Source organism: Pleuronectes platessa, chromosome 8 (genome assembly GCF_947347685.1).
Source record: "Pleuronectes platessa chromosome 8, fPlePla1.1, whole genome shotgun sequence".
Classification (NCBI taxonomy): Eukaryota; Metazoa; Chordata; class Actinopteri; order Pleuronectiformes; family Pleuronectidae; genus Pleuronectes; species Pleuronectes platessa.
The window spans coordinates 23,838,514-23,854,854 of NC_070633.1; the positions used below are offsets into that span (position 1 = coordinate 23,838,514).

General features: G+C 41.1%; 1 protein-coding gene across 2 annotated transcripts; it reads left to right on the forward strand.

Annotated features, from left to right (window-relative positions):
- The first annotated feature begins 5,123 nt into the window (after positions 1 to 5,123).
- maea (macrophage erythroblast attacher, E3 ubiquitin ligase) lies at positions 5,124 to 15,476 on the forward strand. Of its 2 annotated transcripts, none has more exons than XM_053429601.1 (9): positions 5,124 to 5,216; positions 9,156 to 9,338; positions 9,745 to 9,948; positions 10,114 to 10,236; positions 11,103 to 11,179; positions 11,361 to 11,469; positions 12,137 to 12,270; positions 13,239 to 13,434; positions 13,527 to 15,476. In XM_053429601.1, the coding sequence occupies exons 1-9, from the start codon at positions 5,148 to 5,150 to the stop codon at positions 13,620 to 13,622; spliced, it is 1,191 nt and encodes a 396-aa protein (XP_053285576.1). In that variant the 5' UTR covers positions 5,124 to 5,147; the 3' UTR covers positions 13,623 to 15,476. The 2 variants fall into 2 exon arrangements, with proteins under 2 accessions (XP_053285576.1, XP_053285575.1); XM_053429600.1 differs by having other exon boundaries at positions 5,125 to 5,216; positions 9,156 to 9,365.
- The last annotated feature ends 865 nt before the right edge of the window (positions 15,477 to 16,341 follow it).

Below are 16,341 nucleotides of genomic sequence, written 5' to 3' on the forward strand. Positions count from 1 at the left end.
TATTATTATGATTGTACTTCTTCGACGATACAAATAAAATTCTGACATTCAAGTGTGTTGTTAAAAGTAAGTTATTTCAGGTGATAATTACCTTTAAAAACCCACAGTTTCACAGAACTTCTTTACTGAGATGTCATCAAGCTGGAATCTGCTGTATTTGTAGATTTTTTTACACAAACTCTTGGCAAAAGGCAGGTATGCAGTTATGTGGCACACATGTAAGTAGCATCACATCTGAAAATATCCTCTGCCATTTAAAGTGAAATTCTGAACATACTCTACATTGTTGGGCTTTGCAGATATTCGAACAAAATATAAGTTTTTGTTAAATTAATTAATATGCCTTGTCTTGAAAAAGTTGTCAGCTTTCAAAATGGGTGAACATACTATTTTAGCCACAGACTTCCCTCTAACTGCCGGGGCCTAACCCGGCTAACAGCGATGATGGTTACGTCACATCCTTGCTATTGGTAAATGTCACAGAAAGCCAGTGGGCGAGCTGCTTAATTCCAAAGAGAGGCAGAGGTTTCACGGAAACTATTGTTTTCATCACTGTCAGGAGGATGATTCATAACCTGTGTCGGATGTTATCAGCTCACAGACCCATCACTCACCCATTATCTCTGTCAACCGCTGCTAAACAGAGAGAGGAATGAACTTCAAAAGTGCTTTTCCAAGGAAGATGAGTAATAAACGTCCACTCTAGGTGTGTTCATTTATTGACGCCGACGCCAGCAGGAGACACGGCCTAACCCAATCATCCTTCAAAACCACTGTATGTAGACTTTAAATAAAGATGGGTGCATCTCCACCCCCCCCCATAACCATCCAGAAATGAGGCCAAAAATATCCCTTATTTTAAAAGTGTCGCCTGCTTTTGTCAGGTTTTCAAGGATTACCAACCCCAGCTTTAAGAAAATAAACCTTGGTCTTTTCTCCATTGTGTATTCTATAAGATAAATATTTTTATATTACAATATGTCTGTGAAAGGCTCATATTTGGTAGATATTTATCGGCCAACCATGATATACGTCGGGTTCTTATAAAGAGTCCAAATAATCTGTTTCTGATGATATGTGAGGCAAGAAAAGCCGATGTCCAGCAGCTTAAATTATGCTCAAATTATAATGACTTCTGGGGATTTAGAGTCTGTGTGAGCGGGTGATGCATCAAATGTTTGATCCCCATTGGAGACAGTATCAGCGACTTGCTGTTTTATATCAGCCCATAATAATCACGATATGTTCAACTCAACAAATTATCCGAATTCAATCCCAAAACTGGTTCATTAGCTTTAATTAGCTGTGTGAGTAATCACACCCCACATGGGAAGTTACTGCTATGAGATCAGTGTCTTAAAGTGTTACATGTAAAAGCTGCATCTGGGATATAGGTGCACAAGTCTGGTTTTTGGTTCTCACACCAAATTCCAACTGACTACGTGAAGTCGACAACGTGAGAAGGTAACAACACATTTATCTTGTCAACAAGGCAGATGGTAACTTCACTATAGAGCCCCTGTTTTACACGAGGGACGCAAATGTTCCCCGGGAAAACATCAGGAAACACACTCTGTGCTTCTAAACGAGGACGGAGAGAAGAGACGACAAGGTGAAGACGATTGTTCTGGATGCACAGGGAAGGAAGCAGAGGGGAAGATGGAGAGGTAGAAGGGACAGGTACATGTAATGATCGCCAGAATATTTAATGAGAGAGAGAAATAAGTGAGGTGATGGATGAGAGGAATCCCGGCCTCACAGTGTTTGTTTAACTGCACTGATCACTCCCTCGTGTGTGTGTGTGTGTGTGTGTGTGTGTGTGTGTGTGTGTGTGTGTGTGTGTGTGCGTGCGTGCGTGCGTGCGTGCGTGCGTGCGTGCGTGCGTGCGTGCGTGCGTGCGTGCGTGCGTGCGTGTGTGAACCAGCCCTGATGCTCACATGTGTGTGAGGGTGGACATTAACAGTCACACCCTCTCCTCCCCTGGATCACTCCACACACTCATTGTCCCCCTCCTCCTCAGTGTCTCTCCTCCTCCATCTCCCCAACCTCTCCACTCCTCGTCCCATCGCCCACCTCATGCACCAACTGCTCATCTTGCGCTCTGTCTTCTCTCCCTCCCAATTTATCTCTCGATCTCATTCGCACTCCATCACGCTCCCTCACCCCTCCACTCCCTCCTCGTTCCTACATCTCTCTTTTCACTCTCTCTTTCCATCTCGCACCCCCATCTCCATCCTCCCCACCCCTTCTCTTCTCTCTCTGTAGTCACTGCAGCGTGTCTAATGGTTCAGCTCCTTCTCAGCAGATCCACCACGTGGAGGCCAGGCGAGCAGCAGCCCCGACCCAACGCCTCCCAACTGCTGGCCTTATCAAGACTAAGAGCCAGCGAGACCTAGAGCTATCGCATACAAACACACACACACAAACACACACAAACACACACACACACACAAACAATTACAACGATACACGCCTGCACATGCATAAAGATACAAGCGTGTGCGTCAAGAAATTCATATACAAGCATCACAAGTTGTAAAAAGAATGCATCTGCAACAAAGCGTGCATGCACAACACAAAGATGCAAGAGACACGTGGATATGTGCACACACACACACACACACACACACACACACACAAGCTGAAAGAAAATGTGCAGACACAGGCACATCAGCAGAAATTGATTTGGATATATGGATCCTGACAGAGAGCTGCAGAACAATGTGGACGTCGCTACAGAGGAGAGAGGAGATACTAGAGCGCCTAGCCAATCTAATCTACCATAGCATCAGACGAGTACCGCAGGCATGAGGAATCTAACCCACGTGTAGGAGAGGAGGGAGGAGGAGCAGGTGGGCGGGGGGGAAAGACGAGTGGAAGGGTAGATGAGAAATGAGGAAAGAAGGGGGTTTAAGGGAGAAGCAGAGTAGGAGGACAGGTGTGAGGATGAGGAGAAAGATCCTGAATAAATGAAGAAGAATCAATGATATCCGAATGAGTAAAATGCTGAAAATGTACTGACCATTGTCACCTGTCAATAACATGTAATGGTTTAAGGTGTTAATATAGACGTTGGTGGTTTATAGATAAAAAGATGGCAGCTAGAAGCTAAAGAAAAGATCAGCTAAACGTTTCCTTCCTCAACAGGAAAAGAGAGATTACAAAATGTTCTTATAACTGTAATTACATACTCATCTGTCTCAGTGTATGGGTTTTACTGCTGCAAACAACCTTATTATTTGTATTATTAAAGGTTGTGTTGAGTTAGGTTGTGAAATGTCATAAAATCCTTAAAAAATAAATCTAATCAAAAGTTTCCAAATCTAAAATAGACGTCTTGAGAAGTTATGATCTCAAACATTTAACAACCACACTTAATAAATTACACTCCTGCCATCACACAAACACCCACTGTACACTCATAAACAGAAGTAAACACGGTCACACACACAAACACACCTTCTCACTGTAAGTACACACACTTTCAGTTCCCCTCTTATCTGACTTGGCACAGAGTTAACTCGGCTAACAGCAGCAGTGCTCATGTACACACACACACAAACACACTACACACCAGCCACACACAGGAAGCACTCGATACGGGGCAAGAAACACATCACAAACCTTGCATCACCTTCCTCTCTCTCTCTCTCTATCTCAATGTGTGTCCACTGTTCCACTTTGTTGTAAAGCTTTGTGGGGGGTTTGTGGTACATGCAGCAAGTAATGGGCCAATTGTAAGCGATAACACGTTGTGCCAGCCAATCAGCGCGGCTCGGCACTGGACAGTGGCCAATGGGAACATGTTCACCGCAGCAGGGGGAGGGAGCTCCCACTCGCACAGGAAAATATATCTGGCCATGATATGGAGCCAGTGAGGGGATTCATATGGAGGGGGATCTATGTTTCAAGGGAAAAAATGTCTCAAAATAGTTAATTTCATCATCATTGGAAAAAATAATGTTATATTATTTCTATTGTACTTGTCAGAGTTTTTATTTCAAGTAACTGTTTTGAGTTTTATACCAGACTCATTTCCACATGGACAAGCAGAATTCCCTCAAACTAATGATTGATTGTGTTGTATCCTCACTAACATCAGGATTTCAACACAAGTTTGATTTCTTGCATTTTGTTGTGTCTAATTTGTACACTTTAGTATTGATTGTCATCACGTCAAAAAGAATCCCTCTTCTTCACTCATATTATTCCCTTTTTTTTTTTTTAATCCTTCTTGTCATACAACTCCCTATACAAACAAGCAACATGAAGTGTAGAATAGTACATATATTACATATATAGTCTTTTATACACTTTCGTCTACAGTGATTTGTATTATGAGAATATTGTATTGGAATTATAAGCCCTGGGTGCCACAGCAGCGCTACAACATTTAAATCATCAGTTAATCTAATTAATATATTTTTTAATTGTTATCTCTTAAAATGTCTGAACATAATTTTCAGAACTGAATTTGTGTCCTTGGTTGTGTCCCAGTGTTGGAAGCTGAAATATAATAATTATCTAGTTTCAGTTAAATTCAGAGTTAGCTCATATACAGTATTATAGTATATATTATATTATCCAATCTTGTGGATCTCATCTCAACGTGAATACAAACAGTGACTGATGAGACTCAAACTCACATATTCCTGAAGTGGATGCTTAAACAGTATCATCAGTTAATCTTTGATTCAATTATAGAAATGTGGATCGCTTTCACACTCTGCCACATTGTTTAAGAACTGAAATAAGTAAATCTGCTAAATGTCATATATGTTGTGGGAGAAGCCTCGATCAAAAGTCCTGACAATCATTATTGTTACTTGGCTTTGTTATTTTTCCTTAGACAAAAAATGACATTTGATAACTCTTGAACATTTTTTTTATCTTTTACCGATGAATGATGCATCAATTAATCAAGAAAGTTATAGATACATTAATCAATAAATGAAAATCACTGTAAGTTAAGATTTTATATTGTTTCTCATCTTGAATCAAAACCATCTGACTCTCCCCTCCACACTGGCAGTGCTGACACCGTCCCACCAGGTGGCGGTAGTGAGCGCCGAGGCCATTCCGAGTTGATGGAGAGAGAAAAAAAAAAAAAAAAACACAAACAACCACAAGAGAACCACAAAACCAAGATGGCGGTGCAGGAGACAGCATCTCAACTGTCCATGGCTCTCAAAGTCCAAGAATACCCCACCCTGAAGGTAAATTCACCCCGAAACGGTTAAATACACACAGCCCGACGAGCCCCGTGCGGCAGAAACACACAGCTCGGTCGGTGTTGCTGGTTTAACGGGGATTTCTGGTTCATTAGATACCGAGGGCAAGCGAACTGGACTGGGAGGCTAACGCTGCCTGGACTAGCTTAGCCAGGTAGCAGCGTCAATTTAATACCTGGGTTTGAAAAGCGACAGTAAACAATACATAGTTTGATAGATATAAACATATAGAAGGTCACTTGGCTCACGTGTGCGCGGCTTTAATGGTTGTTTTTGTATTATCTGTGGCGCTGTCTGGGTCGAAGGCCTCAGAGATGTTAGCACAAGTTTAAACCTTGTTGTTTTTTGACAAGATGGTTTCTACAGCCGCACTGGTGTCACGTCAGATAACATGTTGAGGGGGGAGGGGGGGGGGCTGCACGTTAGAATGGAATTAGCTTTGATGCTGAAGCTAAGTTAAGCTAGGTACCCTTGGGAGCTAGCTGGTGCTGTTCCATGCACATAGATGTGAGACAGTGAACCACGGTGACAGATCGTCCAACAACGTGGTTCGTGTGTCCTTCAACGAGCAGACACGGCGTCAGTGGAGAAGCCCCGTGCAGGCGACATGTGTCCCCCGCTAGCTAGCTGCTGTGTCGGCTGCCTGGTTGTGGCTTACACCCTCCCATCTTGTTTTAAATCATACATATATATATATATATATATATATATATACACACACAAATAAAGGTGAATCTCCCATTTCACCTGGAGAATGAGTGTATGGCTGAGAGGTGGATCTACGGGGGGGGTGACAGCCCGTGAAGCCACCAGCAGCACTGTGAGGAAGCGCTGTGTCATCAGATCGCTGCCGCCTGTGTGTGTGCGCTTCTTTCAAAATGGCCAGCGAGAGAAATCACGGGCTGCTGCCGCCGCACACACGCGCTGCTCCTCCATTCCACACAACGCTGCTGCGACACTGCCTTTAGCCGACGAGCCGGATCGAGTCCGGGCTGCTCGCCGCCTACCAGCCGCCTCCAGGGGACACACGAACACGGCGTGAGTACCGGCTTATTGGCCGCTTTAATGTTGGGGGAACCCGGTGGTGTGGTGCTGCCATGATTCATTAAATTAAAAAAATCGTGGCATGTTTGGTGTTGCCGGTGCCTGGATGCTGCAGTGGGGATGATGGGCACCATTTTAAGACAGGAGTGATAGCACTGGAAGGGGAGCAGTGTTCACGTGTTGAGCAGAATGTTGCCTCACACACACATGAAGCTCCAAGCATGTGCTGCATATTACGTCCTTGGTGTTTTTGTTTTCCTGTCAGATCATTGTGAGGTTATACTGGTAACCCTAATGTTCATCTGTTGTCATTCAACACACCATCTGAACCAGTGGTTTGTTGGTAGTTAACCTGAAAGCTGAACAAACAGGCCTTCAACAGTCTATTGATAGCGTAACACAACGATATTGTGTCTGTATTTTCAAGGTGAGTCCAAATCGTCATCATTATCATCCAGACTTCTTAAATTTACCCAAGAAGTGCTGTGATAATCATTAATGATTATTATGTGCTGTGAGGAGTGGGCCTGTCAGTGTCTCTTGCACTGAGTCAACTCACAACAAATCTTGAAAGACAACCAGTCACACAGTGTCAGTCTGGCCCCACATGTACTGTCTGAAACATGACTGAGTTACATTGTTAACTGTCAAGCTAATCAAGGTTGAATGGAGAAGAGTGAATCTTAAAAGCTCTAGAGACCGATCATATTCAAAATCTATTATTCTATCCTAAGTGTTGAAGGGAAAAACCTACTGGACAGTGTCTCATGGAGGATGTGGTATGGGTCAGGGAAGAACCCATGAAATCCTGGTGCCGATTGGGATCAAGGGACAGATGCAGTATTTTGTAAAATGATTATTATTATTTAACAGTGAGATGGTGTCTTTTTGTTGTTTGTTTTTCTAGGCTTTCCCCCAATTTCCCAGGGAACAATATATGGATCTCTATGATAAAGATCTGATATCCATACGTGTGACTGGATGAAACTATTCAAAGTGCAGAGCAGGTCATTTTCCATGAAATGAATGATACAATGTGGAAATCTCTCTCTTTGTAAATATTATAACCTTGATTCAGTCACATTCATTTAGTAACTTCTGGTACTGCAGGAATCCCTGGTCTCACACTACTTAACATCAAAATTATCCACATCCCCACAGCTTTTACAGTTGAGGCACAATGAGTCCTCTGTATCAGCAGATAGCCTGAGCCCCTGAGATAAGATATTAGAGTCATAGTGCATATACACACAAGTTGATATATATCTCTTGGTGGTTGTGTCACTTTACTGCCCAACCCTACATGAGGCAATGAGGTAATGTGGCTCGATCTACACCTTGCTGTAATGATCAGTATCTCTCCTGGCTCCTTCATTTTGTGACCATGAATTAATCTGCTGAACTTTGGCCAAGTGTGTCACTAAAATCAATGTTTGCTGTTCAAACACAGACCACTTTAATGCGTCTGTGGAAAACCTGGGTCTTAATGTAGCCACCAGGAATAAGAAATGCTGGAGAGACCGATGTAAAGGCAATGTCTCATCCATCCATCCTGTCTCGCGCAGCGGCTGTGCACATTCCTGAGCAGATAAATCCTGCTGTTTTCTGCCAGCAGAGATGCAATGAATATTAACTAGTGCGTATGAAACTGTTCCATGGTACAATTAAATATCTGAATCATGGCATCCTATTCTGGGCTTTAATTCAGCAAAATTAGAGCTGAATTCCCCAAATTCCAGCAAAGCATCAACAATCTGTGATGCTCCACTCCTCTGATGTTTCTCTCCAGTCTTAGTGATCTGTGAAATGAACTTGGTTCCAACTTTAGAGAGAAAATATTCCCGATGGATCAAAGCTCTCCTCATTGTTTTATGCAGAGAACAAGAAGGAACCACACCAGTCAGATGAAGCTGGTTCACAGAGAGCAAGGAAAACACTGTCGTTTGGTTTGATAACATCACAGTGGTTTCATAGTTTAAAAGTTCTCTGTGATAAAGCTAATAGGATTTTTATTGTGCTTACCGCTTGTTAATAGAAGATGCACTTATGTATTCTTATTCTAGGGTAATTATTATTTAGAAACTCTGGAGTCTGTGGTTTTAATGAGGTTTTGAACCAGCTGTGACAAATTATTATTCTGAAGAATATAGCCAGTCGAATTCTTAGTAAAATAATAAAGCAATTATTTAATTAAACTGTAACATTTTACCAGATTGTATACTTCACTAGAGCCAAACATCAGTGTCCAAAATAACATTGCTTTTCCCTGCTGCTTAACAGCCAGTAGATCCGAGTTGTACTGGCCCTTTGTGTATTTTTCCTGGTCCAGCAGCTAAAAATGAAAACAATGAGGTTGCAGATTACAACCAACTGAATACCCTGTGCCTCACCCTCTCTGTTCAAGCTTAGAGGTGAGTCTACGGTGGCGTGTAGGGAACAAAAAACTCAAAAGGCCCCTCTTTAGATATAAAGGGCTCATTGTGAGGTAACTAAACTTCACGATTTCCTAATTTCAGATGGTTATGCAATAACCAGGACATAGTAACCTTAGAGTGCCATATGAGATAATATCTCAATAAAATTCCGATTATGTAATGAGCAGCTTTACAGTATTTCTGAATTTAAATTGGCCTTTAAAATCCACTTATTTCAGAACAGTGAAAATCATTTTTTATATGTGACTAAAAGGGTGTAGTAAGATATTATCTAAGTAAATGACTACGTTTCAAAATCTGAACCTGTTTTAGACTGATTTAATTTGTATTTGAGTGTGTTAAGACAACGTTTTGTAAACACGCACTTATTGCAGGTTAGCTCTGTGCCGCTGTCAAACACGAATGCTTCACACATTGATCCTATCCAATGGCGTTGTCTCCACAGGTCCCGTACGAGACTCTGAACAAACGCTTCAGAGCAGCTCAGAAGAATATAGATCGGGAGACAAGTCACGTGACGATGGTGGTGGCGGAGCTGGAGAAAACCCTGAGCAGCTTCCCAGTGGTTGACTCTGTGGTGTCACTGCTGGATGGGGTGGTGGAGAAACTCAGCGCCCTCAAAAGGAAGGTGAGGGATACAGATGTATACAAACAGGCAAGCCACTAAATGTGCTCTTATAGATACAAACATAACACAATATCTGGTAGACTTACTACTTCTAGATTGAGGTCTTGCTGCTATGCTTAGATTTGAAATTTTTAAACTTCAGTTAATCTACTTTTCTCAAAGCTTTTCAGACTAAAATACAAAACGTATAGGAAATATTTGTGAATTAGAAATCATGATGACTGCCCTTAAGCTATCATGGCTGTTGTTGTTTTTTTTTACCTCTGTGCAATAATGTGCTGCAGATGTTTGTCACATACCAACATCTAGTTGGTGAAGAGACAAATAGTCTCCAGCTGCTTTCAGACCTGCACTGAACTCACTACATGTGATAAGTACAGTAAGAATGAGCGTGTGTGTCACATAGGCTGCAGAGTCCATCCAGGCAGAAGACGAGAGTGCCAAGCTGTGTAAGCGTCGCATCGAGCACTTGAAGGAGCACAGCAGCGACCAGCCGGCCTCAGTCAACCTCTGGAAGAAGAAACGCATGGATCGCATGATGGTGGAGCATCTGCTGCGCTGCGGCTACTACAACACAGCTGTTAAACTGGCCAGACAGAGCGGTATAGAGGTGATTGTCAACTCAATACTAACTGACCCTGACTATCAGTTTTTTGTTTATACACATATTATTGCGTGTCTTGTGCTTTTTGAATTTAATTATCGGGTCACAATTGTATTTATGTTTTAAGTTTCTCTCTTTGTTGACATGTTGACTTGTCTATATATTTTTTAGGATCTGGTGAACATTGAAATGTTCCTCACAGCTAAGGAGGTGGAGGAGTCTCTGGAGAGGCAGGAGACCGCCACCTGTTTAGCCTGGTGCCACGACAACAAGTCTCGCCTCCGTAAAATGAAGGTAGCTAATTTACAACAGTTCAGGTTTAACCTCTGGAATGCAAATGGTTTCAGTTGATTTCTGACAAATGCTTAGAAAGCAAACAAAAAAAGGTCAAACATAACAAGCGAGCAGAAATTTATAGAATATGCAAATGTCATAGTTTTTTTGTGATTTCAGCTCTTAATGTTCAATGTAACAAAGTCACTGCACGGAAAGACTTTAATGAGATTAATTTTACTTTGGGTGTTTTGCTCTTCTGTCAGTGAGAGCAAGTTAAAGCAATACTGTAAAATTTGAACTCAACTGCAACATTATAATGGATTAGAATCCCCTACTCTCTGAGGTGTTAATCCTGGGATTACCCCATTAAACCAGAATTGTGGGGTTTTAATGGTTTTGATATCAGCTACCAAAATGTTGGTATGTCTGACATCCCTACTAAGTTAGATCAGAACTGCAGGAATGCATGAAAATCATCTCAGTTAACTGTTACCAGCAGTTTCAACATTGTTGTAGGGAAATGCCCAAAAAACTACAAGGTTTCAAGACTGTTCTGATGCTTTGTATTCCCTGCTGCGAGCATTCGGAAAATTTTCAACTGAATTATTATGTCAAAAGAGGATTAGGAAGCTAACGCCAACCAACTGCTGCGCTCTTTTTCAAGCTTCACTGCAGCAGGACCTTTTTCCCCCTTTTAAAAAAACATTTGGTCGATAAAGCATTGAAAGGCAGCTATGGAATCTTCCAGCACCAAAGTTACATAAAAGGATCAGTTACATCCATGCTGCAATACGTCCTGAGTTCAGAAAGGACGAAGAGAAAGTCTATGGGCTCTGCAGCATTTCTCTGCTTTTAATATCGTTTTACTTCTGTTCTTTCTGCAGAGTTGTCTTGAGTTTAGTCTGAGAATCCAGGAGTTCATCGAGCTCATCAGACAAAACAAACGCATGGATGCAGTCAGGTACTAGACACAGAACCACAACACAAACACATACAAACACACACTGTATCATTACAAACATCGTAATTGTTTCACCTTAAATACAACAACTGTACCTATAATGTAAAATATTGACGATACCAAAAATTACCATTTGCCATCTTTGCCCCATTGATGGTGGTTTTGTTTGTGTTTGTTTCAGACATGCCAGGAAACACTTCAGCCAAGCAGAGGGTGGACAGTTGGATGAGGTTCGGCAGGTGATGGGGATGTTGGCCTTCCCATCAGATACACACATCTCTCCATACAAGGTAACGCCGATAGTTTTACCATTGTAATCTACATATTTATGTACATGTGTAAGATCATATTTGGGATTCTTCGATTCACACATGGAATAGTCTGTTTCATTATCAGAACTGGCACAGAAACAATTGAAATTTAAACTGTAATATGTAATTTAAAGCAGCTGCTAATACACGCTGAGCTATAGATGTTAATTTAATGGCATCAATTTTTTTATGATTGATAATACACCACTTTGTAGAGATCAAGCCGAGGAAGTGCTATAGCCACAGAGAAGCCACTAGATGGCCGTGTGTGTTTGTGAAAAAAAACGAAATCACTTCCCTCTTCTCAACCACCTCAGACTTGTCCAGGGCATCTGTTTTTAACTGTTTTTATTTTTAATCTTTACTGGATGACAAAAATCTTTTGAGAAATGGAGTTTTACCATGGTATCATGACAACAATTATTCATCTCAAATTTATTGTATATAATTAATTTGTATTATTATTTATCTCTGTAAAATATTTAAAGAGGAAACTGTGTAGTGGTTGTGTGTGTCTGTTCTCTTTTTCAGTTTGTAGGGTATTTCTGTTGCTTATGTAACACTCTGGTCTGAACCTCACAAATAGTAAGTACTAGGTTTCTGTCGGTGTTAACATCTCTGTCTCTTGTTTTTTCTGTTGCTTCAGGATCTTTTGGATCCAGCCCGCTGGAAGATGCTGATCCAGCAGTTTCGATATGACAACTACAGACTGCACCAGCTTGGAAACAACTCTGTGTTCACTATAACCCTACAGGCTGGGCTGTCTGCCATCAAGACACCGTATCCTACCATACTCTGTTTCCAGTATGAGGTCACTCAGGCCGACACAGTGATGCAGGTTGTACTTGAGTCAGGGGTCTTATCAGTTTGTGTCAACAATGTCTGCTGACTATCTCAAACCTCTTCTTCGCATGGGTTCAACAAGTTGTTGACCCTGCCTGGCTTCGCTGAATATAGTGTTGTTACCAAAAAAAGGAAATTAAACAAATGATCGTGATGTTTGAATGTTGAGGGACGGAGAGAAATTGTGAATCAAGACAGAGACATGGACAGACAGAGGGGACATGTAACTTGAATCTGATAAACGGTTCAGTGTAATTCAGTAAAATCAGTGAAGTGTTATTTAGCTACACTGCAGACTGGAATCGCTGCTGTCAAGATGAAAGCTAATGTATGTCATGAATGGGTCCAATTGGTTTAACACACATGGGGCAGACTTACTGGCTGAACGTTTTTCCTCTTTTACGGTATAATCATTGAGGATATGCAGCTTCTTTGCACACTGGTAAGTCTGCTTAAAGAGGCAATTGGCTCCGTTCCCAATACCAGTAAGGGAAGTGGCCTTTCTGTTATTCTTCCCCAGTGCATCATGTTGGTGTCTCCTTTTCATCTCTGCCGATCGAAGCCGGGTCCGATGAAAACCTGTGTCTCCTGCAGAGTCATTTGCCGATTGAATCGATTCCCACTGCAGACAAGACCACATGTCAGTGGGGGTTTTTCCCAGTGGAAAAGGGCCTAACATATTTACCCTGATGTTATAACTCCTCAATTAAACATATTTAAACTGCAAAATAAGAATTTCCTTTATAATGAATGATAAGGAAAGCAGACATGGGATTTAAAATGAGGGCAGAGTTCTTATGGTTCGCCAAAGAGGGTTGATTGCATGTTATAACTGTGCTCTTTCTCTTGCTGTGAGACCTGTGATAACATCAAGTTTTGGTCCCTAACCTTATTGCCTATTCCAGTCAGTGCTACAAGGAGGACGGTACCTCAAAGAACCCAGACTGCCCGGTGTGCAGTAAATCTCTAAACAAGTTGGCCCAGCCGCTGCCCATGGCCCATTGTGCCAACTCCAGACTAGTTTGCAAGATCTCCGGAGAGGTCATGAATGAAAACAACCCTCCGATGATGCTTCCTAATGGATACGTGTACGGCTACAATGTGAGTACCCCACAAGATGAACCCTTAAAATAAGGGAAAGCGGAAATTGTTTTCTCCTTAATTCATCATCCTCTCTGTATAATCTCTTCCAGTCCCTTCTGTCCATCCGCCAAGATGACAAAGTGGTGTGTCCCAGAACCAAAGAAGTCTTCAACTTCTCTCAGGCTGAGAAGGTCTACATCATGTGATCACTCAGATGAGCCCTGTCTGAACGTCGACCTGATGGAAAACGGTCAACCATCACCTGTGACCTGCCACCCGTGGAGCTGTGATCTAGTGCCCTACCACCCTCCCCCCCACACAGACACACGCAAAATACCCTACAACCCCTCCCCACCCAGAATTCCATGATTGATTCCTTTTCAACCACTCCCCCCCCACCCCCCAACTCTATCACACAGAAACTGGGCTCGACTCCTTTCAGACTGTTTTAGCAGTGGCTACAAGTCGTTCGATCTGATTCATTCAAGCACATGGACTATTAACATCATTATCTTACAAGCCTTCACTCTCCAGATTAAACACGAGAGGGAAAGGACTGAGGGGTCGAACAAACGACTAGATAGATGTTTGATTTTACTACAACAAATAAAATCCTGTTGAGGTTACTTTGCCTTTTTTCCTTTTACTAGTCGTGTTCCTTTGTTACTTAAATAACGTGGCAGGACTGTGTTGACTCACAACATTAAGCAGACCAACACGTGAGAGTTGGGCTTTTCTTTTAAAGACAAACATGGCTGCCTGGTCTCATAGCAGCATCTTATTATGTGATGCATGCTGTTGTCTTTTAGCCATGTGCTGTTTGATGGATTGTTGAGGGCATATATTAATTGCCTCCTTTAAAACTGCCTAGTAACATTTTTGCATTTCACCCTGTTTGGCTGTGAAACCGGAGTCTGATTGGGCTGCTCCTTTTCAAATGTAAATATTAGTTAGAAATTGGTCGTCCTCATGTGTAAATTCTGGGGTGTTTTTTGGGGACAAGTAACGACGACGAAGATTAACCTCCTGCAAAGATGTTGTGTGAGCTGAACAAGTCTTTTCTTGGCTGTTGACCTGACATGACCTGCAGTATCCTCCAGTTAACTGGTTGCCCGGTGTAACTCATCGATGCTGAGGAAGCTGTTAGTTTCACACACTTGGTAGTGTCAGTTATAGTGTATTTACTACCAAAATGAAAACTACACAACATTCAAACAAGACAACCAACTTTGTTTGGATAAAAAAATTTGTCTTCCTTTTTTGTGATTTTTATTTTTCATTTTCAGCTCGTCTTTATTTTCTTCAGCTAAACGACTGGAAACGATTAAGTGATATAAACATAAAACTGTCCCATAAATTAAACCTTACTGAAATGTTTTTAATTTCATAATTAAACTTGTTTTTAATTTTAATTTCATATATATTTCTTATTCCATTACTATTTTTCCAACAAGATATCCAAGGACTGCATTTTGTTTTCTCTTCTGCATGTGTTAAGGCTGCTTTTGGTACCAACACTAAAGAGTTTACCCGGCATAAAACTACACCAAAATCATCAGTAGTTAATTTCTGTCATGCACAATCTTTTCTTTACGTCGGTTGAACCATCTTGCTTTACTTGCAGTTCGAGAAGTTAAAACTCTTTCTTTTAGTCTTGCAAAAACATGACCTGACCGTTACAACTTTTTCTAGACGATGGACTGAAAATGGGAACAGCACATGACGTACTCAAACCTGGAATGTGAATCAGTCGGACATGAAAGTTGACTTCAGGGTCAGCTAACGCACAACTAATTCTTACATGGTAGAAATGTAAAGACACCCATTCAAAACAATCCAAAAATGCAGTTTTATTTTAAACATGATCAGTCTTGTGGTAAGTCGTTAATTCCATTTGTTGTTTATGGACAAACCAAAAGATGCCTCATTTGTGTCCCATTAATGGTTTGGAACTGTATCTGTAAAGAGACACAGACTGTCCTGTGTGTTTGTGTTGGTAGAATAGATAAAGGGGTTGTTTCATAGCAATATGCCTCATAAAGATTTCAGTGAACTTTGAATTTGGTGTTTCTTTATTTCCCATGTCAGCTCTGTGGGCTCTGAACTCAGCATTAACATAAGCTGTGTAAGGTGTGAAGAGGTAAACTATTCACTGCAGCACTGCTCACATAGAAATGCAAAGTGTTGTGTCTTTCACCTGAAACCACCTGAATCTCTATGGACGAAGGAAGCTTGGAGTCATGTTTTTTTGGATGGGGGGGAGGGTGTAGCAGTGAAAAACTTAAGCATGCATGTGGATATAAACTTATTATATAGTTCATGATGATTTATGAGTAAACTGCAAGAATTATAATATTTTGCAGTACAAATATATAAATCCTCGGACTTTTCCAAAGCCAGAAATTCATGATGGTCACTGCCACCGGGAGGGATTTAGATGTTGGTGAACTAATCATTCCCAAATCTGATTAATCAGAGTCAGTTTTTGATCGTTCAAGTCATTCTTTGGTGAATACAATATCATTACAGGTTTCAACAAAAATATTTTAATTGATTGCCATTCGTCCAAATTCAACAATACTCAAATTAGAGTGACATAATACGTGTGAAATAAGATAACCTTATTAAACAGTTAATTTGGTTGTTTTCAACTCACAACTGTATTATTCCTTTAGTGTTCAATTTTATTGTATGAATGAAAGATGTAATTCTGAATGAAAGATGGATCTGTGAACCCAGTGAACTGTTGAATCCAAACCAGCAACACATGGTTCTCACTGAAATGTTTTAAACCCCAAACAATAACATAAAAAAAAGTGGAATCCGCTTTTAAGCTTTATTAACACACGAGTCATCGTTTTATTACATGTTTTGGTTAAGGACAGATCTTATGGAAATCATCCATATTTTTATTTCTCATTTCTT